Source organism: Passer domesticus, chromosome 3 (genome assembly GCF_036417665.1).
Source record: "Passer domesticus isolate bPasDom1 chromosome 3, bPasDom1.hap1, whole genome shotgun sequence".
In the NCBI taxonomy this organism is placed as follows: Eukaryota; Metazoa; Chordata; class Aves; order Passeriformes; family Passeridae; genus Passer; species Passer domesticus.
The window spans coordinates 23,738,366-23,761,273 of record NC_087476.1 but is presented as its reverse complement, the minus strand read 5'-3'; the positions used below and the strand labels follow the sequence as shown (position 1 = coordinate 23,761,273).

Below are 22,908 nucleotides of genomic sequence, written 5' to 3'. Positions count from 1 at the left end.
CAAAAGAAATTCTCTGTGAATGCTCTGCAGCTTGTAACATTTGGTCATTATAGCAAAAAACCTGCTTGATCTATATAAGGCAAATATTCTTAGTATATACCTAGCAGAACAGCATTGAAGCAATTAAAGCCATCTCCTTTAGCTATAATATCTATAAAAGCAATGCATAGAGCAAGTGTAAACACCACAATATGCAAAATAAAGTTTTCATTCCAAAATTTAAAAAAAATATTGTATTTCTTAGTGTGAGGCTGCCATTGACCTGCCAGAGCAATGTAGGTTACAGCTTTGATTTTATATTGCTTGTCAAAGTTTGGAAAATTTATAATGAGACTGGAGTTAATTGCAAGATGAGAACAAAAAGAAACATATTATGTGATGCTTGGAATTTTGTATACAGATGAGCATGGAGAAAAGGTCATTTTGCATATATCTGGCTTATGAGACATCTGAATATGAAACTGTAGCATGTGAGAAGGTGTAACTGGAACAGTGGAAAAAATTAGCTGTTGAATGGATTCCTTCCACTCAACACACAAACATGCTGTGAAACTATAGGCACTTAAGAATTTAATGTGATAATGTATGTGCTTGGCAGATGTGCAGCCAAAGTAAGAATCTCTATGTGATTTGCAGGGGTTTATAAAACCAGATGGTTCCATGGCATGTTCACAGATAAAAGTCCAAGTGAATTGCCTTAGCACTTCTGATCAATGAGCTGGAGGAAGATTCTGCAAAGGCTGAAACCCATGGTAGCATGAGGCTTCAGCTCAGTGGCTCTGTGTCACTGGCCTCTGCTGATCTGGGACATGTCAATCCATGTCAACCTGAATTTTGAGATCTCCTCCATCAATACATAATTCAGCTTTCTCAGATTGTTAATTCCTTGATTGCTCTCCTGAGAATAAAATTAGGTTGATTCTTTGCTTTCTGAATTCACTAAGGTATAAATAAAGACAGTGACTGCTATGGATGAAGCAGACCAAAAAGACTCAATCACATCTCAAGAAATACCTTATATTTTCTATTCCTTTGTAAACTTAGGTTTAGGAACGGCATAGCACACCTAATCCTGTCTCATAGCTGCTAAGTAATTTTGTTGATCACAGTATCATTGCAGAGTTATATTGGGTTAGGGTTAGGGCTCATTACCAGTGCATTTGAGAGGAGGACAGGGTAAGAACACAGCACATCCTGGTGGTAGCATCAAAGGAAGGGTTCAACATGGACTGTCACCTCTGCATTTCCTTTGTCTGGACCACCACATTCCCAATCAGCTGTGCCTGGATTTGCTCAAGCACACTGGATCCACTCACAGGCCACAGAGAGGCAAAAAATCACAGTGTTTACACTCAGAGCTCAGAGAGGAGCCTGGAAGGTGAACTTTGCTTGCTGGCCCACTGGCCTGGAAGTTACACTGCTGGCCAGCTGCTGAGGGGCAGCCAGCTGACCACACAGGCTCTGGCAGGGGCACGAGAGGGCACAACCAAGCTCTTCCCCCTGAATTGACTCAGCTGCCTTTGCAACATCAAAGCCTTTGTGGCACTCCAGGGGGGCTCCCACTCCTTTGAAACCATACCCATCTCATGCAAACTTTTACAAATAAATAAATAATTTCTTAGCAGAGACGAAGCCTGGGAAAATATCAGATCCCAAAAGCAACTCCTTCCACAAATTGTGGATCTATAAGTCAGTAGTTATGGTTACAGTTGTGTTAGTGCCTATTAGACAGCACTGATTTTCGTTTCCACTGGTGTTCTTTAGCAGATGAACACCAAAATAAAGTGTTATTGACCCATCTATTAAATTTTTTTGATAAGACTCTAACCATGAACCTCATCCTTTCACTAGTTGGATGAATGGCAGGAAGACACTTTTTACATGCACACATTTATCATAAATGTCCCGTTAATGTAGTTGTTTGTTTGAACCTAAGTTTTGAATGGAAAAAAATTACTGCTGACAGAAGTAAAACTTGAGGAGAATGTATTAAAATAAAGTATTTTTTTTGCTGTGAAGAAAAAAAGTCACAAAAAATCATCACCAAATATTGTCCCTCCTGTGACTCATTTTCAATCCCTCCAAGCCAAAAAAGCACATAGTATAAAAACTCCTAAACTTTGTAGTTTTGTCTAGGACTGTATGAGAATACCTCCTGCTGGGAAAGGTGCCATAACAAACACAAAACTCCATAGACTCCATAGGAGACAGCTATCAAGTGCTACAAAGGTATTAATCTCTGAATAATACCTGAATTAATGTAATAAGTAAGAAAAGAAATATTTTGGATGTACACTGAAATTTTTAAGCAACGAAACTGCTAATTTCTTATATACAGCACTCAATTTTCAGTGTCCAATTTTCAGAAAATAGCACATGAACAAATATGAAGCCTAAATTGCTTTTAGAATAATAATATTTCACAAAAATGAAATGAAGAGTAAGGTTATGATTTATAACAATTAATAAAAATTGTATTTGTAGCCTAGAATTGATAATGTGAAGCACTAGTTTCAAAAACATAAATAATGTAGCCATCTTTAAAGATTACATGTCTGAAAATTTGTGCATGCACTGCATAATCAATGTATGCATTATTAATCTTTATTCCTAATTTTAATTATTGACTAAACATAAATAAATCTAAACAAACCCTCATGATTTTTAAATAATTAATATTCAAGCAATTAATATAGTATTTATGAAAACATGGAAAGCTGTAATGTCTTGGCTATTGTTAGCTGCAAAAATAATTAATATATTCTATTAAATACAAACAGCAGAAAATAAAATTGTAGACACAAGTTTTAAGAGAGAAGATTGTATATTTTATGGTTTATATCTATCCAAAGACTGAGTATTATTTCATTTGAAATTGATGATCAAAAATTGATTTATTTCTCATTTTCAGTAAAAAGGAAACTGACTGTTGAAGTGTTAAAGATTAGTTCACTACTCCACAAATATCAAATGACAAAACCCCCACAAAACTGATGAACACCAAACTCCACAGCTGTTATGCTTTGATAATGTACAAATCTAACAATAAAAGACATATAAAATAGCATATTAATATAGTTTATTGGTGTTGCTGGGGAAATATTAAGATTTAAGATTTTAATATTCACATTATTTCAGTATGGATCAATATACTATCTAAGTAATATTTACGTTTTCAGTTGCTGTAATTCTTTATGAAGCCCTTGTGAGGAACAAAATCAAAATTATATCCCTGTTAGGAATCATTACACTTGCATGGTGATATGCATTTTCAGACTGTCATTTACTAAAAATTTAAAAGAAAAACACAAATGTGGAGCCCCATGTACATAGAGATCAAGGGCTTACATCCACACAAGTGAACCATCAGCCTGCTTTTGATGAAAAGGAGAATATTGCAGTGTGCAGACTTCTAAAAGTACAGTTATCCTGCAGAGAGGAATTTGCAGAATCTGCAGGACCCTACAGGGATCAAGGAGTGATTCGTGTTAACAATGCAGTACTGCTGCAAGACAAAGAAGAAATGCTTTCTTTTTCATCTTTTTAAGCATCAGGTTTAATAGCACAGAAAAAACTAATCAAGTAGCAACTCTATTTTTGTAAGAAAAACATGTGCCATACATTTTCAACTTAAATTAAAAGCTCATCACTTTAGTTTCTTGGGTTTTTTTTTTTATTATTATTTAGCACTTGGCTTATTTTTTTAACATGTTAGTAATACTAAAATTGAAATAGTATTCACTAAAAGCTTTAAAAATTACATTGAAAGGCTGCACTAGAAAAATAAATTGGTGCTGTCTGGCATGAAAAGAGCATGTTAAGACCTGGAAACAATTTCCTTCAGCAAGAGTTTCACCAAAAAATAGATCCTCCACTTCCCAGGATGTTGTTTCAGTTAATGGAACACCACACTGATGCAGGACACCAGCTGGTTCTGGATGTACTGCCATCCTTTTATCTCAACAGCACCCAGAACCTCATTCCACTCTTGGGCACAACATTGCTAGTGATGTTTTTCATTTTCAGAGCAAAACTCAACTTGCAACATCCATGCAATATAAATTAACTACAAATATTGCATCTTTATCTGACTGTTTATTGAAGCAATGCTTTCTCATTGGTTATTGATACCCTTTGGCTGAAATAGAAGCTCCCTGACTGTCAAGAGTTCAGACAGCCAGAAGTGAGAACATTTTGAATGCTTGATAAGGCTGCATCAGCCCCCCAGCCCACGCACACACACACACAGATTGTGTACAGGAAAATAGGCCACAGATTTCTGCAGTAGAAAAGCTGGTGCTCTGAGCCAAGAGCCAGAAGTGGAAGAGGATAGAGTAGAAAATTTGGTCTAGAAAAAATAAATTTTCAGTGTCTGGTCTTGGAAAATAAAAAGGAAAATAAAAGGAGAAATGGCATACAGTTAAAACTGGATTATCTGAAAAGTTCTTCAAAACAGTTTCTTCCCCTCCTTTGAGACTCCTTCATATAAGAATTTCCTGGCCAATGCGAGGGCGAAAGCAAGAACACTCGAATCCAGACAATTCAGCTGATATTGTTTCTTTCTACTGCATTTTGGCAGACAACCGTGCTTTTCTCAAATCCTACAGACTGATAAGAAAAGTTAATTTCACCAATTTATACTCTGAAAGACTCAGTCCCAGTGGGAATATTGTATGAAAATGTTTGGCAAATAAATCTACTGTTTGGCGGATATTCAAAATTATACTGGAAGATGTCTGAACCATTTTTTTTTTCCGGTATAGCAAATTTTTGCAGGAAAAGAAAAAATAACTTATTTTTAGTTTAATTTCCTTGTTTTCCAGAGATAGAACTATTTTTAAAAACAACATAATTCAATGTAATCAACTATAGATTAATAAAAAACAAATCAGGGTAAAGCATTGTCTTTTCCCTTTTGAGAATAACTATGACTTGCAAATCATGGAGCTGTAGTTCCAATATATATATAATTTAAAAACACTCTCATAATATAGTAAGATAGGGTCACTTTACTATAACTACTTGCTTAGAACTTCAAAAATATTCTGAAATAAATATATTTGCATTTGGTTTCAACACAAACTAAGTATTTTTGAAATTAAAAAGTCCTTTAATTAAAAATTAGCTAACTAAGAAATTATTTTTGAGGACTAGAAATTGAAGCCTTTCTTCTGAAATACCTGAAAACTTGTCTTTCCATTTTGTCTTATTTCAAGACAACTCAAGTTACTAACAGGCAGTGGTAAGAATGCAAATTTATATCAAAATTCTGTGAATTATAATTGGGAAGGGTTTTCCTTGCCAGAATATCAGTAAAGCAGTTCCATGCCTCATGCCACAGTGGTGTATGAGAGTGGCACGTGCACCTCTGAGCCCTGCACCACTGGAGTACCATTACTACATGTGACAAGTCCCCATGAATCCCTATAAAATTTAAAGATAGAAATCTTCCACCTCTGTACACAATCTAGTCCAATGCTTATCTTCTCTTACAGTTAGAAAGCTTTCTTTAATGATATAACCTAAATTGCCTCTGATGCATTTTTAGCCCATTATTTCTTGTCCTAGTGCCAAGGAACATGGAGAACAATTTCTTCTTTTCCTCTTTGCAACAACCTTTAAATATTTGAAGGCAGTTATCATGTCTCCACTCAGTTGTCTCTAGACTAAACAAACAGAGTTCTTTCATTCTTTGTGCTGGGGTCATATTTTGTAGACCTCTGATAGTTTTGTTACTCTCCCCTGGATTTTTGCCAATGAATCCCACATCTTTCCTGAACTGCAGTGCCCAAAACTAGACATGGTATTCCAGCTCGGGCCCCACCACTGCTCTCTGCACACTGCAAACAATTCATGTGTTGTATGTTTAGCATTCCTGTTAACACATCCTTGAATGCCAGCTTCTTTTCTCCTAGCATGACAGAGGTTACATATATTGGTTCAGATCCTCTAAAATGTTGAGTTGCTCTTTGGGCAGAAATATGGCATTGTCTGCAGGTGATTATTTCTCGGCCTTTGCACTTGTGTTTACTGAACTCTATCATACTTTTTTCTGACCATGCCTTCTATCTCTCAAGGTTAATTCCAGTCTGTTGTAGCTTAGCCCTGGTGGCAGCTGAGCATCACAGAGCCGCTTGCTTCCCCATTCAGTGGGATGTTGGGAGGTAGGAAATTCGCAACGGTGAAAGTGAGAAAACTCATGAGGTGAGATGAAGACAGTTTAGCCATTAAAGAACTGACAGAGTGAATCTCTGGTTCTACTAACTTTAGGTCATGATTAATAAGACTTTATAGGCTGGTAGCTTAGCAAAAGATAAGTGTAACTAGATAACAAATACAGTATATGGATGGAATAGTTGTGCATTTTATGGTTCCCATGTGTGCTGGTGTGGTGGCTTCATTATGTTTATGACGAAGAACTCATGTGATCATTTATGGATCTTCTGTGCAGGAGATCTGAGTGAGCAATGTTGAATCTACCATTTTATATCTGGCATTATTGGTAGGACTATCTACCTAACACAGTTTGTAGATGCATTCAAGTCCACATGTCTCAAAAACACAAAGTAAGTAAAATGAGAAAGTTTCTTCCCTTAATTCAACTGACAGTTGAACAAAGGCAATTGAGAGCACATACAGACCACATACAAAAAGAAAATATTAGCCTCCAAATAATTTGATTTAGACAACCAGCCATGACTTTAAGAGGTATGTAAGATATAGATGGACCTGTTTTTCCTCACAGCTGACAAAGATCTATTCTTGATGGATCTATCCTCACAGGACCTTTGGTGAAAAGACACTTGCATTTTTACTGGTCTAGTTTAATGCAATTTGGAAATGAATCTGTTAGTCATTCCCATGCAGTGTACTTTTTTTTTTAGTTCTTACTGTGGAGCAGCCATCAGGGCACAGCCTGTACTCCATTTGGACGGAATACACTCAGAAGATGGGCTCGGTTCAGGGCAGCAGGCTGGAATGAGCCCAGAGCCTGAAGCGTGTGTGGTGTGCATGGCGCTCTCGTCACTCACTCACACACTCTGCAGATCCCCTTCCAGTTGCCCGGATCACTCACTCCTAGACACAGGCACCAGAGAGCATGGAGTCACTTCTGGCAGATGCAATGGGGTGGTGATATAGGTATGGGATGCTTCTTTCAAATGGATTTATTAACTGCACAGAAATAATGACCTCAGATAAATGTAGGCTATCTTCTAACAGCTGCAACTTGCCCATATTGGTATCTCATAGTTCATTCTCATGCAGCAACAGAAGGAGGAAGATTAGTTGCATTTTGGGATTTATTCCATGATATTACAACCATTTGTCCATATTTCATATAAAGTCTCCTCTAGGCTTACCGAAATTTCCCAACCCACATAAGGCAAATTGTTTGTTGGGTGTTTTTTTTTAAAGCAGACCAGTGCATGAGACCAGTATGTTATTAATTTTAGCAGAGTATCTTAAGAAATGAAGTATTAATGAAGTAAATAGCAATGTTTAATCATATGGGAGTAAACACATCTGCATTTTCACAGACTGAAAGAATACATTTCCAGATAACTATATTTCAGTGATGAAAGGCCACACTGAAACAGAAATTCTATGAGCTAATAGCATGCTGCACTTAATGGAGAGCAACTTGATACTCCCCATGGTTAAATACTACAAATGATGAAGACACAAGGCATGGAAGCCCAGTATTTGCATTCAAGAAAAAAATTTCAAAATTATAAGCTCATTTCAACTACCTTAGGCTTTTCAGATATTGGATCATTTTGGACAGTCTATTTTTTTTTTTTTTTAATCAGCACAGGATATTGTGCAGTGAGTTTCAAGAATGACATTTGTTTTGCTGGCTTAGGGAAGTGGGGAATCCTTCCATTTGCCTTTAACAGTAAATGATAAATCCAGTGCTGTCAACAGATTTGCTATACCTGGCAATGTGCAGATGAATGATACTTTGATAAATAAAAGAGTTTTCTATTCCAGTAATAACAAAGTGAGTGATCTTGTTGAAAGGAAAAGCCTGGCAAATGTGAAGGGTTACACAGATGTTCCCAAATGGCTCATTCCCCAAACAGTTGTATGAACCCATAATAAATGTAATCTTAACGTTTAAAATAATTGCTAGTTTTATCTTTAAAATATGAAAATGTGAGTCCTTTTGCTGTGTCTCAGCAGACTGAATTGTTTTACATGAAGACAGAATACATTCTTCTTTCTACTCTTCAGTTTTAGCTGAATGCCATTGCAACGCCCAGCAGTAACTCAGTGTGTGCCAAACATGAATATTTTTAAGCGTCATTTGAGTTTTAGAGGCTACAGTAAGTGATGGGAACACAATCGTCTTGGGAATCTACAAATAACTTTAAAAAAGCTCATAAATCTGGCTTTCATGTTTAGGTTTTCAACAGCTTTATGAAATATGTCAAAGCTTGAACACAGTGAATTCGTTTTCCTTCAGATTTCTGAGGATTGACTTCTCAATCTTTTTTGATATGCTGCAGAGAAACAAATAAAAAGGACTTGGCTTTAAAAACTTAGGCATCAGCAAATTAGATTTTTTAAAAGTTGCTTTCTTATTTTAATTTTTTTGTATCAACGGAGGAAAAACTAAGTATTCCCTCATCAAAACAACCACAAAATGTTTCTGTTTAGCACACAATATATTACAACATACCAAACAAAATATTAACAAATATGTGATGTATAATCAAAAGATTTCTTTTTATTAAATTGTTTAAAAAATGCATCATAATGACTAAGCACAACAGAAACCTGGAAATCTGCATTCAGAAGTCCCATGCAAACGCTCTACTTACAGGGAAATACATGCAGTACAATGACAATTAGCAGGGAATTATTGGGTTTTTAAAATATGAACTAAAGGGTCAATTGAAATTACATCAAAGTTCAACAGCAAAAATCTTTAAAATTGTATGAGAATCACAAAAATGAGCCCACTCAAAGAGATTACCTGGCATCAAATATGGTGCAATTGCTGTGGAATGCTGCCCACTGCAAAACAAGACCTGATTTGGGTTGCTTTCAGAAACTCCCAAAAGAACTGCTATCATTATTACTTCTGGTCTATAACTTCCCTGAGTAGTACTCCTTGGCAGGAATACTTCTTTATGTGTAATAACATCTCCTCTTCACTTAATCTATGTCACAAATTGAAAGATCCCATAGGAAGAATGGAAAGCAGAGACATTTAATCCTCCAGCACTAAAAGCAGCAAGTGGAGTTGCCAGCACACACAAAGCAAAAAAACCCCTAGGTGTTCAGATATTTGACCAGGTGGTTTTTATCAATTATGTTTTAAAATTACCATTACTCAAGTAATGTTTTTTGGAGAGGACCACTTTCTTCAAAAGTGCTAAACAAAAGATATAACTAACGATTTTTATTTGAAGATTATTTTAATGAATGATTGTACTTTTTAGCATGACAATAATATAAGAACTTTAAGTATATTGTCACAGCAAGCTGGGACTTTCTTCCATAAAATTTAGGGAGAAATATTTATGTTGTGGATACAGAGTAAGTTTAAAGCTATGATAGTTGGTGGGGTAATGGCCGAGTACCTGAAACTAAATTTATTGTCTTTGCTCTTATTTCTCAAGTTAAGGATAAGCATTTGAAAATAATTTGTTTTAATAAAGTGAAAAAAATGAATTCACAAACCACAGTCATAAGCTGTGCATGGTAACAAATTATGCTCTTCTAAAAGTAATCAACTGTAGTACCTGTTTGAGGAATTGACACTTATGAGCTTGTGAGCTAATACACCAAACATTTGCAGCAGATCACCCCACTGTTTTCTTCTCCAGAGTCTACAGCAGACACCGTGTCAGTAACCTGATCAAATGCTGGAGGAAAACAGAAGTCTAACATGTTGTTGCTGCGAATAAGAAATTTGAAACATAAACCTTATTTGGAATACAATCTGATTCCTGATTAGGATTTCAGATGCATTTGGGATTCCAACATGTAATAACATTTCTGCTTTTTTTATGACTTATTTCTGATTTAACATTTTCAGTGCCAAAGATAATGGAACAATATTAATTTGACTTATTTGATATTTACATTTGGTCTTGCAGGAACTGTCTTAATGAAGATAAAATAAAAGTATGACACTAAAGGTGAAGCAATCGAAGTGCTAATTTGAAGTGGCAATCTAAAATCAATTCATGAGAAAGTCCACTTCTGTTTACTGAAAATCTAATGGTGATCTTCTAAAAACCCTTTTTTTAAAAAAAATTCTTGTAAATTCCATATGGAATTTGGGTTTGTTTTAAATTTGAGCTTGCCAGTTATGACGCAGTTAAATAAGGAGAACTAGGCAGACTTATTATGGTAGTGGACTTTCAGTGACTTCTCATGCTAGCTGGGCAAAGTTTGTAGGGTCAAACTCCTGACCCTGTCCTCCTTTCTGAGTTCCTTTCCTATATTCCTGCTGTTCTTCATCTAAAAATGGTGCAGGATAGAGTGTCTACCACTTTCTAGTCTATCTGAATTTTACCTGAAGTGTTTTTGCTTTACTGAAAGCAGAAAGCCTTTAAAGAGGCTGTCATTGCATATGCAGGCAGTTCCAATTTGAGAACCAAAGGACACTCAGCAAGTATTGTTCATAAAATATGAGCAACTGGGATTTGAGCTTAAATGCAAGATAAATACCCTGAAGCACAAACAATCAAAGCCTTCAAGCAAAACTAGTAGTTATTTTCTAGTCACATATCTGGATATCTTAGATAAAATACAAATGCTCAATAATGCTCAATGCTTATATAAAATACAAATGCTCAATGCTTCTCTCTTGCAAATTAGTTTTCTAGTAAATGTATGTAAATAAATATTTATCATATCTGCCTCTGATCCAATCCATAATTCCCACTAAAATCCATGGGAATAAAGTGGGTGTATCAGGAATACAGCTTTAGTCCTATAATAATGCAAACTCATAAAGATAATTGCTTGCACACATACTATATTAAAGCATCTACACAAAGAGAATGAGGAAAAAGAATATAATCTAGCTAGTCCTGTATAAGGGGAAAAGTTAAAAAATATCCTGCACACTCACTGGATAACGTGTGTATTTTTATTTTAAAATTCTATTAAATTTAAAATTGAGGAGCTAGCATGGTAGTTCTAATGCTACCCATGGAATTTTTTTTTTTAAATGAGTGTAATGCATTTGTCCTTATGCTCTGGACTGATACTGGGAGAGCTATAAAGCCATCATTGCACAGACTGTTAATGGAGGCAAGAACTCACTGCACAACACTGGAATACTCCTGGGGTTAAACAGAGAAACAGTAATGATGTGATTTGGAGGGAATTCAATAAATCCTTCTTATTACAGAGAGGCCGGTGTCCTACAGACTTTGAAGGGAGGGGAAAGCTAAGTCTTCTCCTGAGAAGACACACACATAAACTCTGAAATGGTTTTTAATGATTTCACAGTTAAACAAAACTACATGGCATTGTCATGCTCTTCTCTGCTATATAACAGACCTCTTATAACAAACAAATATGACAGTTAAAAATTAAGTAATCCCATACTAAACTTAAAACAGTAGTTTTATCAATTACTCAATTTATCATAGCTTATTATCTCTCAAGTTTGAAATAAAGCTGAAATCAGGTACAGGATAAGGAAAATCAAAATACTTTGACAAGGCAAATGTTATGTTATTTAACAAATAAAAGGAATACATCAGGTTTTTTATGTTCATTAAAAGCTGAATATATTCACAGAGACACACTTTGGTAGTGCCAGCATGATACAGTCACAAAGTATGCACATCAGGGTGACAGTTAAAAAGCAACAGAGAGCTTTGCACATAATCTAAAACTAAATCTGTATGTAATTTCCTTCCCTTTGTTAATTGAAGATTAAAACTAAATCAAGGGGAAGCCTTCTATGAGGCTACTTCCAACAACAGATGACTCAACTAGCACCTGAGAATTTGTTGTGCTTGTGTGTACTGAGGTTTTGAACTTCCTGTTTCAATAAAATACCAAACAAGTTGTGTTTCCTTTACAAATAAGCTATTACATCAAACCCTGTTCCTATAATTTCAGTTTTTGTCTTCATTCCAACATTTTCTTTGGCAAATGTAGAAACATTCTAATTAAAGAGAAGAGAAAAACAAGCATCATTCATCATGGTAAGAATGAATGCTCAAGAGAACATCCTTACTGGTTACTTGTTCATTCAGTTTAATTTGGCTTTTAAAGTGCACTTAATTATGGCATGCAGTTCTCAGAGATAAAACATGGGTAGCAGGGTTTCCACTAATAATGTCTTGTGAAAGTTATTAAAGGTAATAATTCCTCTAATGCCATACAAATGTAATACCACCTGTGTAAAGTAATTAAAAATATTTTTAGAACACCATAATACTTGAAATATGCTATTCTTTAACATATAATTTGAACTTTTTTTAAGCGGAAATGTTGCTGTGTTGTCGTCAGCACAATCTATAAGATAAAAGCAATAAGAATCCTTTCCAATGTCCTCTTTCCTTAATTTTCACATTTTGACCTCTATCTACTTAATTTGCAATTAACCATGAGAAAGACAAATTCCCATGAAAAGGTAAATACCAGACCTGCAAACACAGCATAACGTAACTGTCTGCTTAAGTACAATACAGTCTATATATTACAACATATGTGGTTTCTTTTCTAAATTTATTTAACCACAGAATTGGAAGTGCTGATTCACCCAGGCAGAAGCTCAAACTCAAAAGGACACTATAATAGGAGTTATAATTAGTCAAACAAATGCCATTTTGGATAAGTCCATGTGCACATTGTATCTTTGTGGAGGGCACTACCTCTTTGTCTTATAAACCAAAGGCTTCCAGCAAATGAAGCTAAACCACCAGTCAGCTGCTCAGGGCTGTGTTCTAGACAAATCTGGAATGCAGTAGAAAAAACATCCACTGTAAAATGGCTAAAGCCAGTGGAGGATGCCGAAAACTTCTGATGAAAGAAATAACCACTACGATGTCTGCAACACCCTCCAAGGGCAGCATGAAAATAGAAATAGTGCAGTTAATCCTGGAAAAACCCTATGTTTGAGGAATGATCTCATCAAAAAGGAGAATGACTTGGCAGTGCTGTTGAGAAGAAGCCAGCAGCCCTACAGCTGTGGTGAGATGCTCTTGGGGAAAGCACACAACAGGAGATTGGATGGCAGTGTGCACTCACAGCCCAGAGAGCCAAACATCTGCATCAGAAGCTGCATCAGAAGCAGTGTGACCAGGAGGGCAAGGGAGGGGATTCTGCCCCTCTGCACTGCCCTCTTGAGACCCCACCTGGAGTGCTGCATCCAGCTTTGAGGTTCTCAGCATAGGAAGGGCATGGGAACTCTTGGAGCAAGTCCAGAGGAGATCACAAAGGTGACCAGAGGGCTGGAGCTCCTCTCCTATGCAGACAGGCTGAGAGAGTTGGGATTGTTCAGCTTGGAAGAAGAGAAAGCTCCTGGGAGACACTAGAACAGCCTTCCAGTACTTTAAAGGGGCTACGAGAGAGCTTGAGAGAGACTCTTTACAAGGTTATGTAGTGCCAGGACAAGCAGAACGACCTTAAGATGAAGATAGATATCTAATTTATCTTTAGATTAGCTATTAGGAAGAAATTCTTTACTATGAGGGTGGTGAGGCACTGAAACAGGTTGCACAAAGCTGTGGATATATCCCTGGAAGTGTCCAAGGCCAGACTGGGTGGGACTTTGAGCAGCCTGGTCTGGTAGAAGGTGTCCCTGTCTGTGGTGGAGGGGGTTGCAGCTTGATTATCTTTAAGACCTCTTCCAATTCAAACCATTTTATGATTCTATGAACCTCCAGGAAAAAAAAACAACGACAATCAAACAAATCCCAAACAAGAAACCAAAACCAACAAACAAACCCAAAGCAAAAAACCCAAGAAAAAATATGGTCTAGTTTTAACATCAGATGAACCACTATATGTCCTTCAGCATCTTCTACATGAGTAAGCAGCAACCAGTTCAATCCACATCACACAGAGAAGAATAATAATAATGGGATCACACTATGGTACTGCATCAAGGAGCACATCTTTAGTTTCATAAGTATGAGCTGAGCCAGACCAAAAACCCAATGGGATGGGACAAACAGATCTTTCAATTATTTATGCCATTCCTATTTTACAGTTATTCTTCGAAGCCACAATCAACTCAGCTATGTAGTTCCACATAGTAAATTTCTGTGCAAAATTTAATTAATGTTATCTACCTCCTTCATGTTAAACTAAATCCAGAACTTCAGTAATAGTACTCAATAAAATCTGTAGAGTTTGGCCCTGCTTTGTGTTGAAACTGCAGCCGTTTCAAGGCACTTACATACCTTGATTCATGCAGGAATCTCTGAGGCTAGGCAAAACTTTTTTTTTCATGTTTTTCAGTTTTAACATGATAGTGAGGACACCTTTAAACTAATTCTTAAATGTGTATTTCCTTTGATTTTAGAAAGTTAGTACTAAACAGAATTTCTATACTTTTCCCCTGGATTGTCCTAATATGTTCAAAATATATTAGTTTAAAAGGTAGATACTAATTAATAGTTACTGTTAAAACAACCAACACAATTCCACCCCATTCAGACTACCCATAAATTCCTGTCCCTCAGGCAAACATAGTGCTGTTAGACTTCTCTCTCTATAACAGATTTAAAAGTAGGCATGGCATGCAGCAAAGACTATTGAAGGTGAGCAGAATCAGGCTGCCTCATCTCCACAGGTAAAAGCCTCTCATGTGAACCACTGCCAGAATTTTCTGCTGGAAATGCATTTGATAAAGCCTCCAGGCCACAAATAAATCTGGTAGAATGAAATATGGGTAAAGTGTGACCTTTCGGTCCGACTGGGGAAAAAAAGGACAGAAATATTCTTCTGAAGATCAAAAGGTCCCTGGTGCAGACACTATCCTTTGTTTTGGATTTGTACAATGTATTGAAATACAAAGTCTGCTTTCATGTTCAGTGGAAAATAATGAAGAAATACTATCCTTGTAATAGTAATATACTGATGAGCAAAGTGAGGCTCTTTTTTGATTGCAGCCTCTGAGACCAACTTCAGGCAAATAATACTTTTTAAAAATTATGAATTTAGACCATCTTTTAAATACTGGTGATAAATATCATCAATACACAAGACATAAATCATTGTAAGAAAAACATGACAATGGAATTTCTTGTCTTTGAAAAAATCTCCAAGGTCTACAACAGAACCTCATCAACACATAATAGAATGCAAAACAGTAAGAAAAAGTACATAAGTTTATTAATATATAAAAAACATATACTCACAAGCACAGCAAATCAAAATCATCATTGCAAAGTAAATCAGCTGATGATGGAATTTAGTTTGATGACTATCTTATGAATACATTTTAAAATTTATTTTTTTGGATGTTTGTGTGGTTAGAGCAAAGGTGTGGGAGTTAGGAATCAAAGCAGACTATTAAAATGCTTATATCAGGGAAACTAAGACTAGCAGGACAAAATCTGGCACATATTCATGGAGTATTTTCTTCATATTAGCTGTGAATTACTGCAGCCTCCATTTTGGAGGACAGAATTCTGTAGTTAAGACTGTACTTTAGACACACTTATGAAAGTGCCTGAGAAGAGGAGCTATATCAGATAAAACGTACATTCTAAAGATCTCAGGAGATGTAATTGAGAAATACATTCAGAAAAATATCACGTCTGTAGGCTGTGATCCTACCCTGTAGAGACACTGTCATGGACTTCAGTGTCATATTCTCTTCAAAGAACATGAACAGAGTTGCAGTACAACTTTTTGTTTATGACTAAATGAAGAAACAGCAAGGAATGTATTAAAATAAGGGAATTTTAATGAAATAAATAAAATTCATTTTTGCTGGAACCATTGCATGAACACTGTGTTTTGAGGGAGTCAGATTTGTAACTAATTTTATTGCCTGGATATAGTGTATTACAACTATAATAAACTAAAGCCAACAAGAGCATCTCAACAGCTCCACTAAAACTGCCAGACCAGAGATTTTCCCTTCCCAACATAGCTATAAAGAGTCTCCACAAAGTTCCACCATATTTTGGCTTCTTGATCCACTCCATCTAGAACTACTGTTAAATAAACGATAATGTAATGATAAGAGCCCATAATTCAACACATTTTTCCTCTTATAAAGCAACAGTTCTTATATACATAATTTTATGTGCTATGTAGAAGTAGTTCTTTGCAAGTTCACCTTCTAAATAAATGGAATGTATTTTGGACTGACAGCATTTTAACTATTACAGATAAACACTGCATGTAAGCCTGATTTACTGTTATGCAATAAAATACACATAAACAAGTAAAATACACATAAACACTTTCCTGCTACCATAACAAATGTGAGGATCAAGTAAGACAAAGCAGGATTTCTGAAGCTTTAGCTGTATAACCCCTGTGGGGCTCCAATGGCTTAACCAAAAAAAAAATAAAAAATCATAATATACAGGAGCCAGGAGGTTTTCTAGCACATCCTGGTATCATGAAAGTTTCATTCTTCCATTTTATTCATATATGGAAGACAGAACTCCAATTTTCCTGTCACTACCATCCATACATGCAGTAGGTTTCACTCATAAAATATTGAACGTGTACAGAGAAATCTTTTTTACTGAAGGATAAAGATATTTAGATGGCAGTGACTAAAACAACCATGATATTTCTAGGCATTACGACAATATACATTACTTACAGTAGGAAAAGAATATTAAAGCTAAAAGCTGATTATTAGCATCAAGCACTTTTGCAAAGTGTACGTGACCATCTGCCAGTGAGCTCGTAATGAATCATACAAACACAATCCAGTGCAACATCACCAGAAGAGAAAAGACAAAGGCACATAAACTTGACTATATTTTTTCTACCGTGGAAAAAAGATCAAAGTAAACCTTTGATTGTGTTTTCAAATGATAACACAGTTTCCCTAAGTGTTGATTTTCTAGAAGTGCAAGATTATAGTTCAGAGGATAATGTGAAAGCATGTGTAATGCATGCATAACATGCTACAATTGGAGCAAAGTAGAAATTTACCAAATCTACATCAATAGAGCAATAGAAACATCTGTTCTTCCTTGCAATTAATATTGGCCTAGGCCTGTTCCTATTACCTGTATACCAGTTTCAGCTTCTTTACTGCAGTCTTTGCTTGCTCTTCTGGTACTTTGTTATCCCCTTCTAAATTCATCCCAGTGTTTCTTTTCATTTAAGAATCATATCTTTTCAAGAAACTTCGAAAACAATCCCAAAGCAAACAAACAAAAACTGCAGTTTTGTTTTATGAAATGTAGTCTATGTTTATGTGCTGAGAAAATTCTGGACTGGAACAAGCTGTCAACAACCTTCTATTACCAAAAAATTCACATTCACTCATTTTTCATTTCCATATTAATCCAAACTAGTCAAATGCAGAGAGGAAACTAGAGACATACATCACAACTACAAGCAAAATAACCAGTGAAAAGATTTTGTGACTAAAGTGTACCAAGACAGAAAGATTATATTAGTCAGATATATGAGGCCATTGAACTATAAGCAAGGACCACAGAGTGGTAAAAAGGAATTACAGAACTATTTTTATCCTGGAAAATTAGCAATGTAGATAAAACAGAGCTGTTTTTAGGAGCTAATTAGCATGTTAAAGTTATTTGTAAGTCATTGCAGAACATAATCATGAGTTCCTAGATTATAGTCATGTGCATAGATTAGGCACATCAGCCAGAGAAGGCACAGAAGTAGGAGGGTATCCTTCCCAGCATGGGCTCCTCAGCAACAATCAGGTGCATTCATAAAGTCCAACAGGTTTCTAGAACTGTTTTATCTTGGCTATTTTGTAACGTGTTCTATGTATATCTGAGTATACTACATTTTAAAAAACAAATTTTAGATAAAATTGGCCTTTTGACTCAGCAGTTCTTTGTGAACTAACATTTAAAGGACGTATTCCACAAAAAATGATGCTATGTCTTCCTCCTTCCAGTTTGAGCCAATTTCCCTGGTATGGAAGCAGGATGTACTTCAAGTTCTCATGTCTTCACTGGTAATAAAGGATAAAATTAGTGCCAGGCTCAACAATCTATCTTTATTACATAAAAATAGTAATTTACATATGCATCCTGAATATGTAAAATTTCCTTTTGTGTCTGTTAGCAATGCATTGAACACAGAGATTATTCTGAGTTTCACAGATGTAACACAGACAAAGAAACAGCAGTGAAAGACTAGAATACTAAAAAAGCAGCATGTAACTTAAAGAAAGTAATAGCCTGGTAGTACCTTTTTTAACCTGGGATGTAAAGTGAGATGCCAAGTAGATGATTTATGCTCTCTCTTGCAATATAGTTAATACTAAAACGGAAAGCATGACAAATGAAGGTAAATATTCTCAGGGTTATTTCCATTAGACTGGCAGTTGAAATGCTTAAAAAATCCTCCACATGCATTATCTTGAACATTATAAAAGTTCTACCTGCAGCCACAGTAAGTTTTAGCAAGTGAAACCTGTATGTGACTGTGGATGGTATTGTAGACAGGAACCCAATTCTAATTTACTTTGAAGTTCTCTACAGCAACCAAGGAATTGAGAGGACTTGCTTCTTATTAGGTACAATAAACACATACATGCCAATAAAAAGGAGTTGGACAGTATTAGATTTATAAATACAAGAAAACAACACCTTGAAAGCAATGCCAAATAGGCAGATGTTATCAGTATTTACTTTCACATTCTGGAAATGTGAAAGGAAGGTCTTACAATGGGACTTTAGAATTTTCATTTCTGGGACTGCTAACAGAACTATTCAGAAACCAGGATTCTGGCTTTCAAAATCATACTAAAAATATGGGTTTTATTGACTTGCTGCCTTCTACTGCCATTTTGCAGACAAACATTTTCCTGCTTCTGTAACCATGAGGAATAGAATTATTTCCCCTAAATTTAAGCTATCATTTCTTTCTTAATCTAATTAGTTCATAATCTAGGACATAACAGACCAAAAGGACACAGTAACATAATCACTGGCAACACCCAAAACCAAGGCAAGATTTATCTTTTACCCCAAAATTCTTGAGAAAATTTGTAACAGCTGCAGTTTACATTTCAAATACAACCTAAACTACTCATGCACAGAATACATTAAAAGACTCTTAGGCTCTTCCAGGCACATAGATCAGAGATACATTCTTACCTAAAGACGCAAACGGAGATATACTAGGATTTTTTTGAAGTCTCTAAGCCTACAATGAGAACCTCTGAAAATCTGTCATTCATTTATGAACATTAAATATTTCAAAGTTTTAACCACAAAACATTTTAAAGTACAGAATACATGGCTATTCCAGTTCAGAAACATTGTTAAAAGTCGACTCTAACAGCTGAGACCAGAGCAGAATATAAAAATTAAAAACAGAATAAGGATTTAGTAATCATTTATTCCTCTGGTTTTATTCTTCTGCCTGTAATTTTTATTTCTGCTGAGCTTGGCAGATGTCCCACAGAATGGGGGATGTCCAGTATTACACAGTCAAGTCTTATGTCTCATATGAAAAGCATATGGAGTATGGCTTTCTACATATTTTCATTGAAACCAGGCTGATTTTCAGATGCCTAGTAAACTGGAAAAATGACACTATGCATAAGTGGATAAAACCTTCATGTACAACAGATGCACTATCAGCTACAGTGTATTTGATGTCCACATACAGAGCTGTTACCCAGTCCTAAACTGTCCTGAATTTCAACAATTAGTATTTAGGATTCGCAACTCTACCTTTATAGAAGAATATTAACAAGAAAAAAAAACAAACCAAGAAGAAAAAGAAAAGGACAAGATAAGAAATCCTCTCTCCCTTATTTCTAGTTCTGAATACTTTAATTTCTGTTTCATTTCTGTTCATTAAAATTACTTCATTCCACCAGCTGTGATATGGTGCAATACTTACTGAGCCATCTGCCAGTTCATTGTTTTGGAAACAGGTGCCTCCTTCTGACATGGAAGAGCCAGAAAAGAGCTGGAATTTGATGAACGAACATTTAATGAATTTATGAACATTGAGAAATCAATGAAAGGAAACAAAGTTTCATTTACTGTAAAGCCTGATTTGTACCAGCCACAAAAGCCAATATTTGAACTAGTGGTAACACTTCTTGAAAATGCTTCCAATTGTTTAACTAGTCCACAGAATGTTTGGTGAGAAATCTGTATATTTTAAAAAAATTCTCACTGTGTAAAGCTAATGCAAATGGCAACTGTGTGACGATTCACACATTCTGGTTTATTTTAAAAATACACTTGTATTTCAAATAAAGACAGTCTTGGCTACTGTTCATGTCATTAACAGTTTTAAAAGCCTCGGGCCATCCTCTGCAAGCAGGCACAGGGCATCTGCAAATTACAATAATGCAGAACAGACCCACATTTTGTTTACTTCAGCAGCTTCTGATCATTTTCCATGACAGATGTATCACAAAAAGAAAAGTCTTCTAAATGAGAAGCCCCAAGTTTGCATTTAAAGCATCACTTTTTTTTTTTTTTAGTCCTTAAGGCTATCAGTTTATTGAAATAGCTATCTTAAAAGCATGTGTTATTTTTCTTTATTGGGTGTACTGTAGTCTAAAACTGTGGGCCAGCAGAGTTAGGTCAGAGCTAAGTGAGCACAGATTTTTCTGCCCCCATTGCACAACCAGCAAGGTAAAAAACACAGGAATACAAAGGAGCCCACTTCACATCAAATAAATGTTCAAAAATAGAGGTTATAAAAGTAGAGAAATTAAGCTATCACAAGTTAATGAAGAGCAATCTGATTTTGATGTAAAATTTGTAGCTTTTTCAGATCATGATGTCCATTAAATGCATTTTAAAAACATTATTCACTGTAGATATTATGTTTAAACAAGTTTTCTATTAAAAACAAATGAAAGCAAAAGCAGCAAGAAAGCCATCAATAATTGAGAATAATTTGTCTGGTTGCAAACTTCTTAGCCAAGAAGGTTTTTGTGTGGGCAATAATAATCTATGAAGCACAGTCCCACTCTGATGCTTTTAGCAGTTGGAATAACTGTGTTCTTTTCCATTTCATTGACGGAATTAATAATATAAAATTAAGTTGTCCCAATATTGCAAAGAAATCTGAAACCACAACAATTTCTAATATTAAACCCACTGCTGCCTTATATTGGAATAATTGTGCTTAACAGTTTGCAGGCATTAATACTGCTTGTGCCTGATAGGTTTAATTTAATGTCTGTGAGAAAATGCAAGGATTATTTCAACTATATTAATTATAGTTTTATCATCTGAAGAGGGATATTTTTTCCTAGAAGCACTTTTCACATGGAGGTCCAACATAAACATTTTTGTTTCTTTCATCAAAGTGATGAGGTTTGATGAGAGAAATGAAGAGATGAAAAAGCTTATTAAATCACTTAATTCATACTGCTGCCAGCATGGGATTTTCCTTTACATTTTTCAGTGTTTTGCCATCTGCATTACTCATACAACAGGGATTCCATCGCTTCTCATGAGAGGCTTTTCTACAGTCTCATAGATCTTGGCTTCAGAAGATATATCTTTATACTCTGTATGAAATTAAAACAAATTTTAGGCCATGGCTCCCTACAGTTTCCCTGCTTGCTGTAGTTCTGCCTGGAATACTTCCCAGCTGGCTGAAAACTCAATCCATCCTTCCTCATCATGGGCTGTACTGGGGGTCCAGAACAGTCCCTGCTTAAACATTTCAACAGACATTAACCAAAGGTATAGTGCTCTTAGCCATGCAAAATATGCCTACAGTATAAAATAATTATGTTTCCAGGGTGAACAATCTATTTAGACCCAATTTCTTATTGGCCTGGCTTTTTTTAATCAATTCACAGTCCAACTGAATCCATTACTGAAAGACAAGAGCTGCAAAACAACACAGTTTGGAGACAACAGTCTGATAACTATAATAAAATAAAAAATACTGATAATATACCAACAACAGCACTTTAAGATGAGACAATGAAACACATCTGAAACCATGAATAACCATAACTTATTTCCATAAGTTTCATTACATTCATTTCACCTAATTTCTGGTGCTGTCATCTGAACTTGTTACCCAAGAGTCTCCTCGTGATGAACAGAGAGAAATTTCACTGACTCCACAAGTAAATATTGGTTGACCCAGTACATGCATTTAATCAAAGAAGGGTACCTTAACACCCTACACAAGGATACAATCTTTATTAATGCAAAAAGAAAATATTCTAAGCTGGCTGAGTTAGGAGACGTCATTTCAGGACATCATCTAGTAAATATCTGAACGTATGCTTCCTAAAAATGACACTCAAGTGGGTGAATAGGCAAAGAAAAGCAGAAATTAGTAGAAGAACATCAGCTGATCACTAATTTGATGAACTAGAAATAAAGTTATTTATGTTCAAGAAAAATGCTATTCAGTGGACATGGCAATTAGGGCTCAGGCCATAATGCTGAAACAGTAACAAATCAGAATGTATAATTTAAAACCAAAGATGAAGTTTTGTTAGTTATTTATAATAGAATTTGATCACAGATTTGACTGAAAATATTGACATAAAAATCAAGTAAGAGCATAAAAATACAAGCAAGATGTTCTATAATCAAGCTCAGCCTCCAGCTAATAAGCTAAGACTGAACAATTTGATTTTTAAATAAAAGTTAGTTTGGCTGTGGCTAGCCTGAATGTAGATGCATATTCAAACAATACAGACATCACCAATGTCATCTTCAAATTCCCTGTACATATATTTCTAGTGAGATGGATTAAAGCTTTTTAAATATTTGAATTTTCTGTGTAGGGAAATTA

The 22,908-nt window shown here is 35.5% G+C and overlaps 1 protein-coding gene across 10 annotated transcripts in view; it reads right to left on the bottom strand.

The window, feature by feature from the left end:
- The window catches only part of MCPH1 (microcephalin 1), a 122,322-nt gene that overhangs the window by 2,954 nt on the left and 96,460 nt on the right, over positions 1 to 22,908 (bottom strand). For 2 of the 10 annotated variants that reach the window (XM_064412136.1, XM_064412140.1), the window contains one exon: positions 20,020 to 20,088. The exons of 7 other annotated variants lie outside the window; for them this stretch is intronic. In XM_064412136.1, coding sequence (XP_064268206.1) covers positions 20,020 to 20,088 — 69 coding nt within the window. Of the gene's footprint in view, positions 1 to 9,853; positions 9,908 to 20,019; positions 20,089 to 22,908 lie in introns of those variants that run through there. One more of the 10 variants, XM_064412146.1, reaches the window with a different exon arrangement.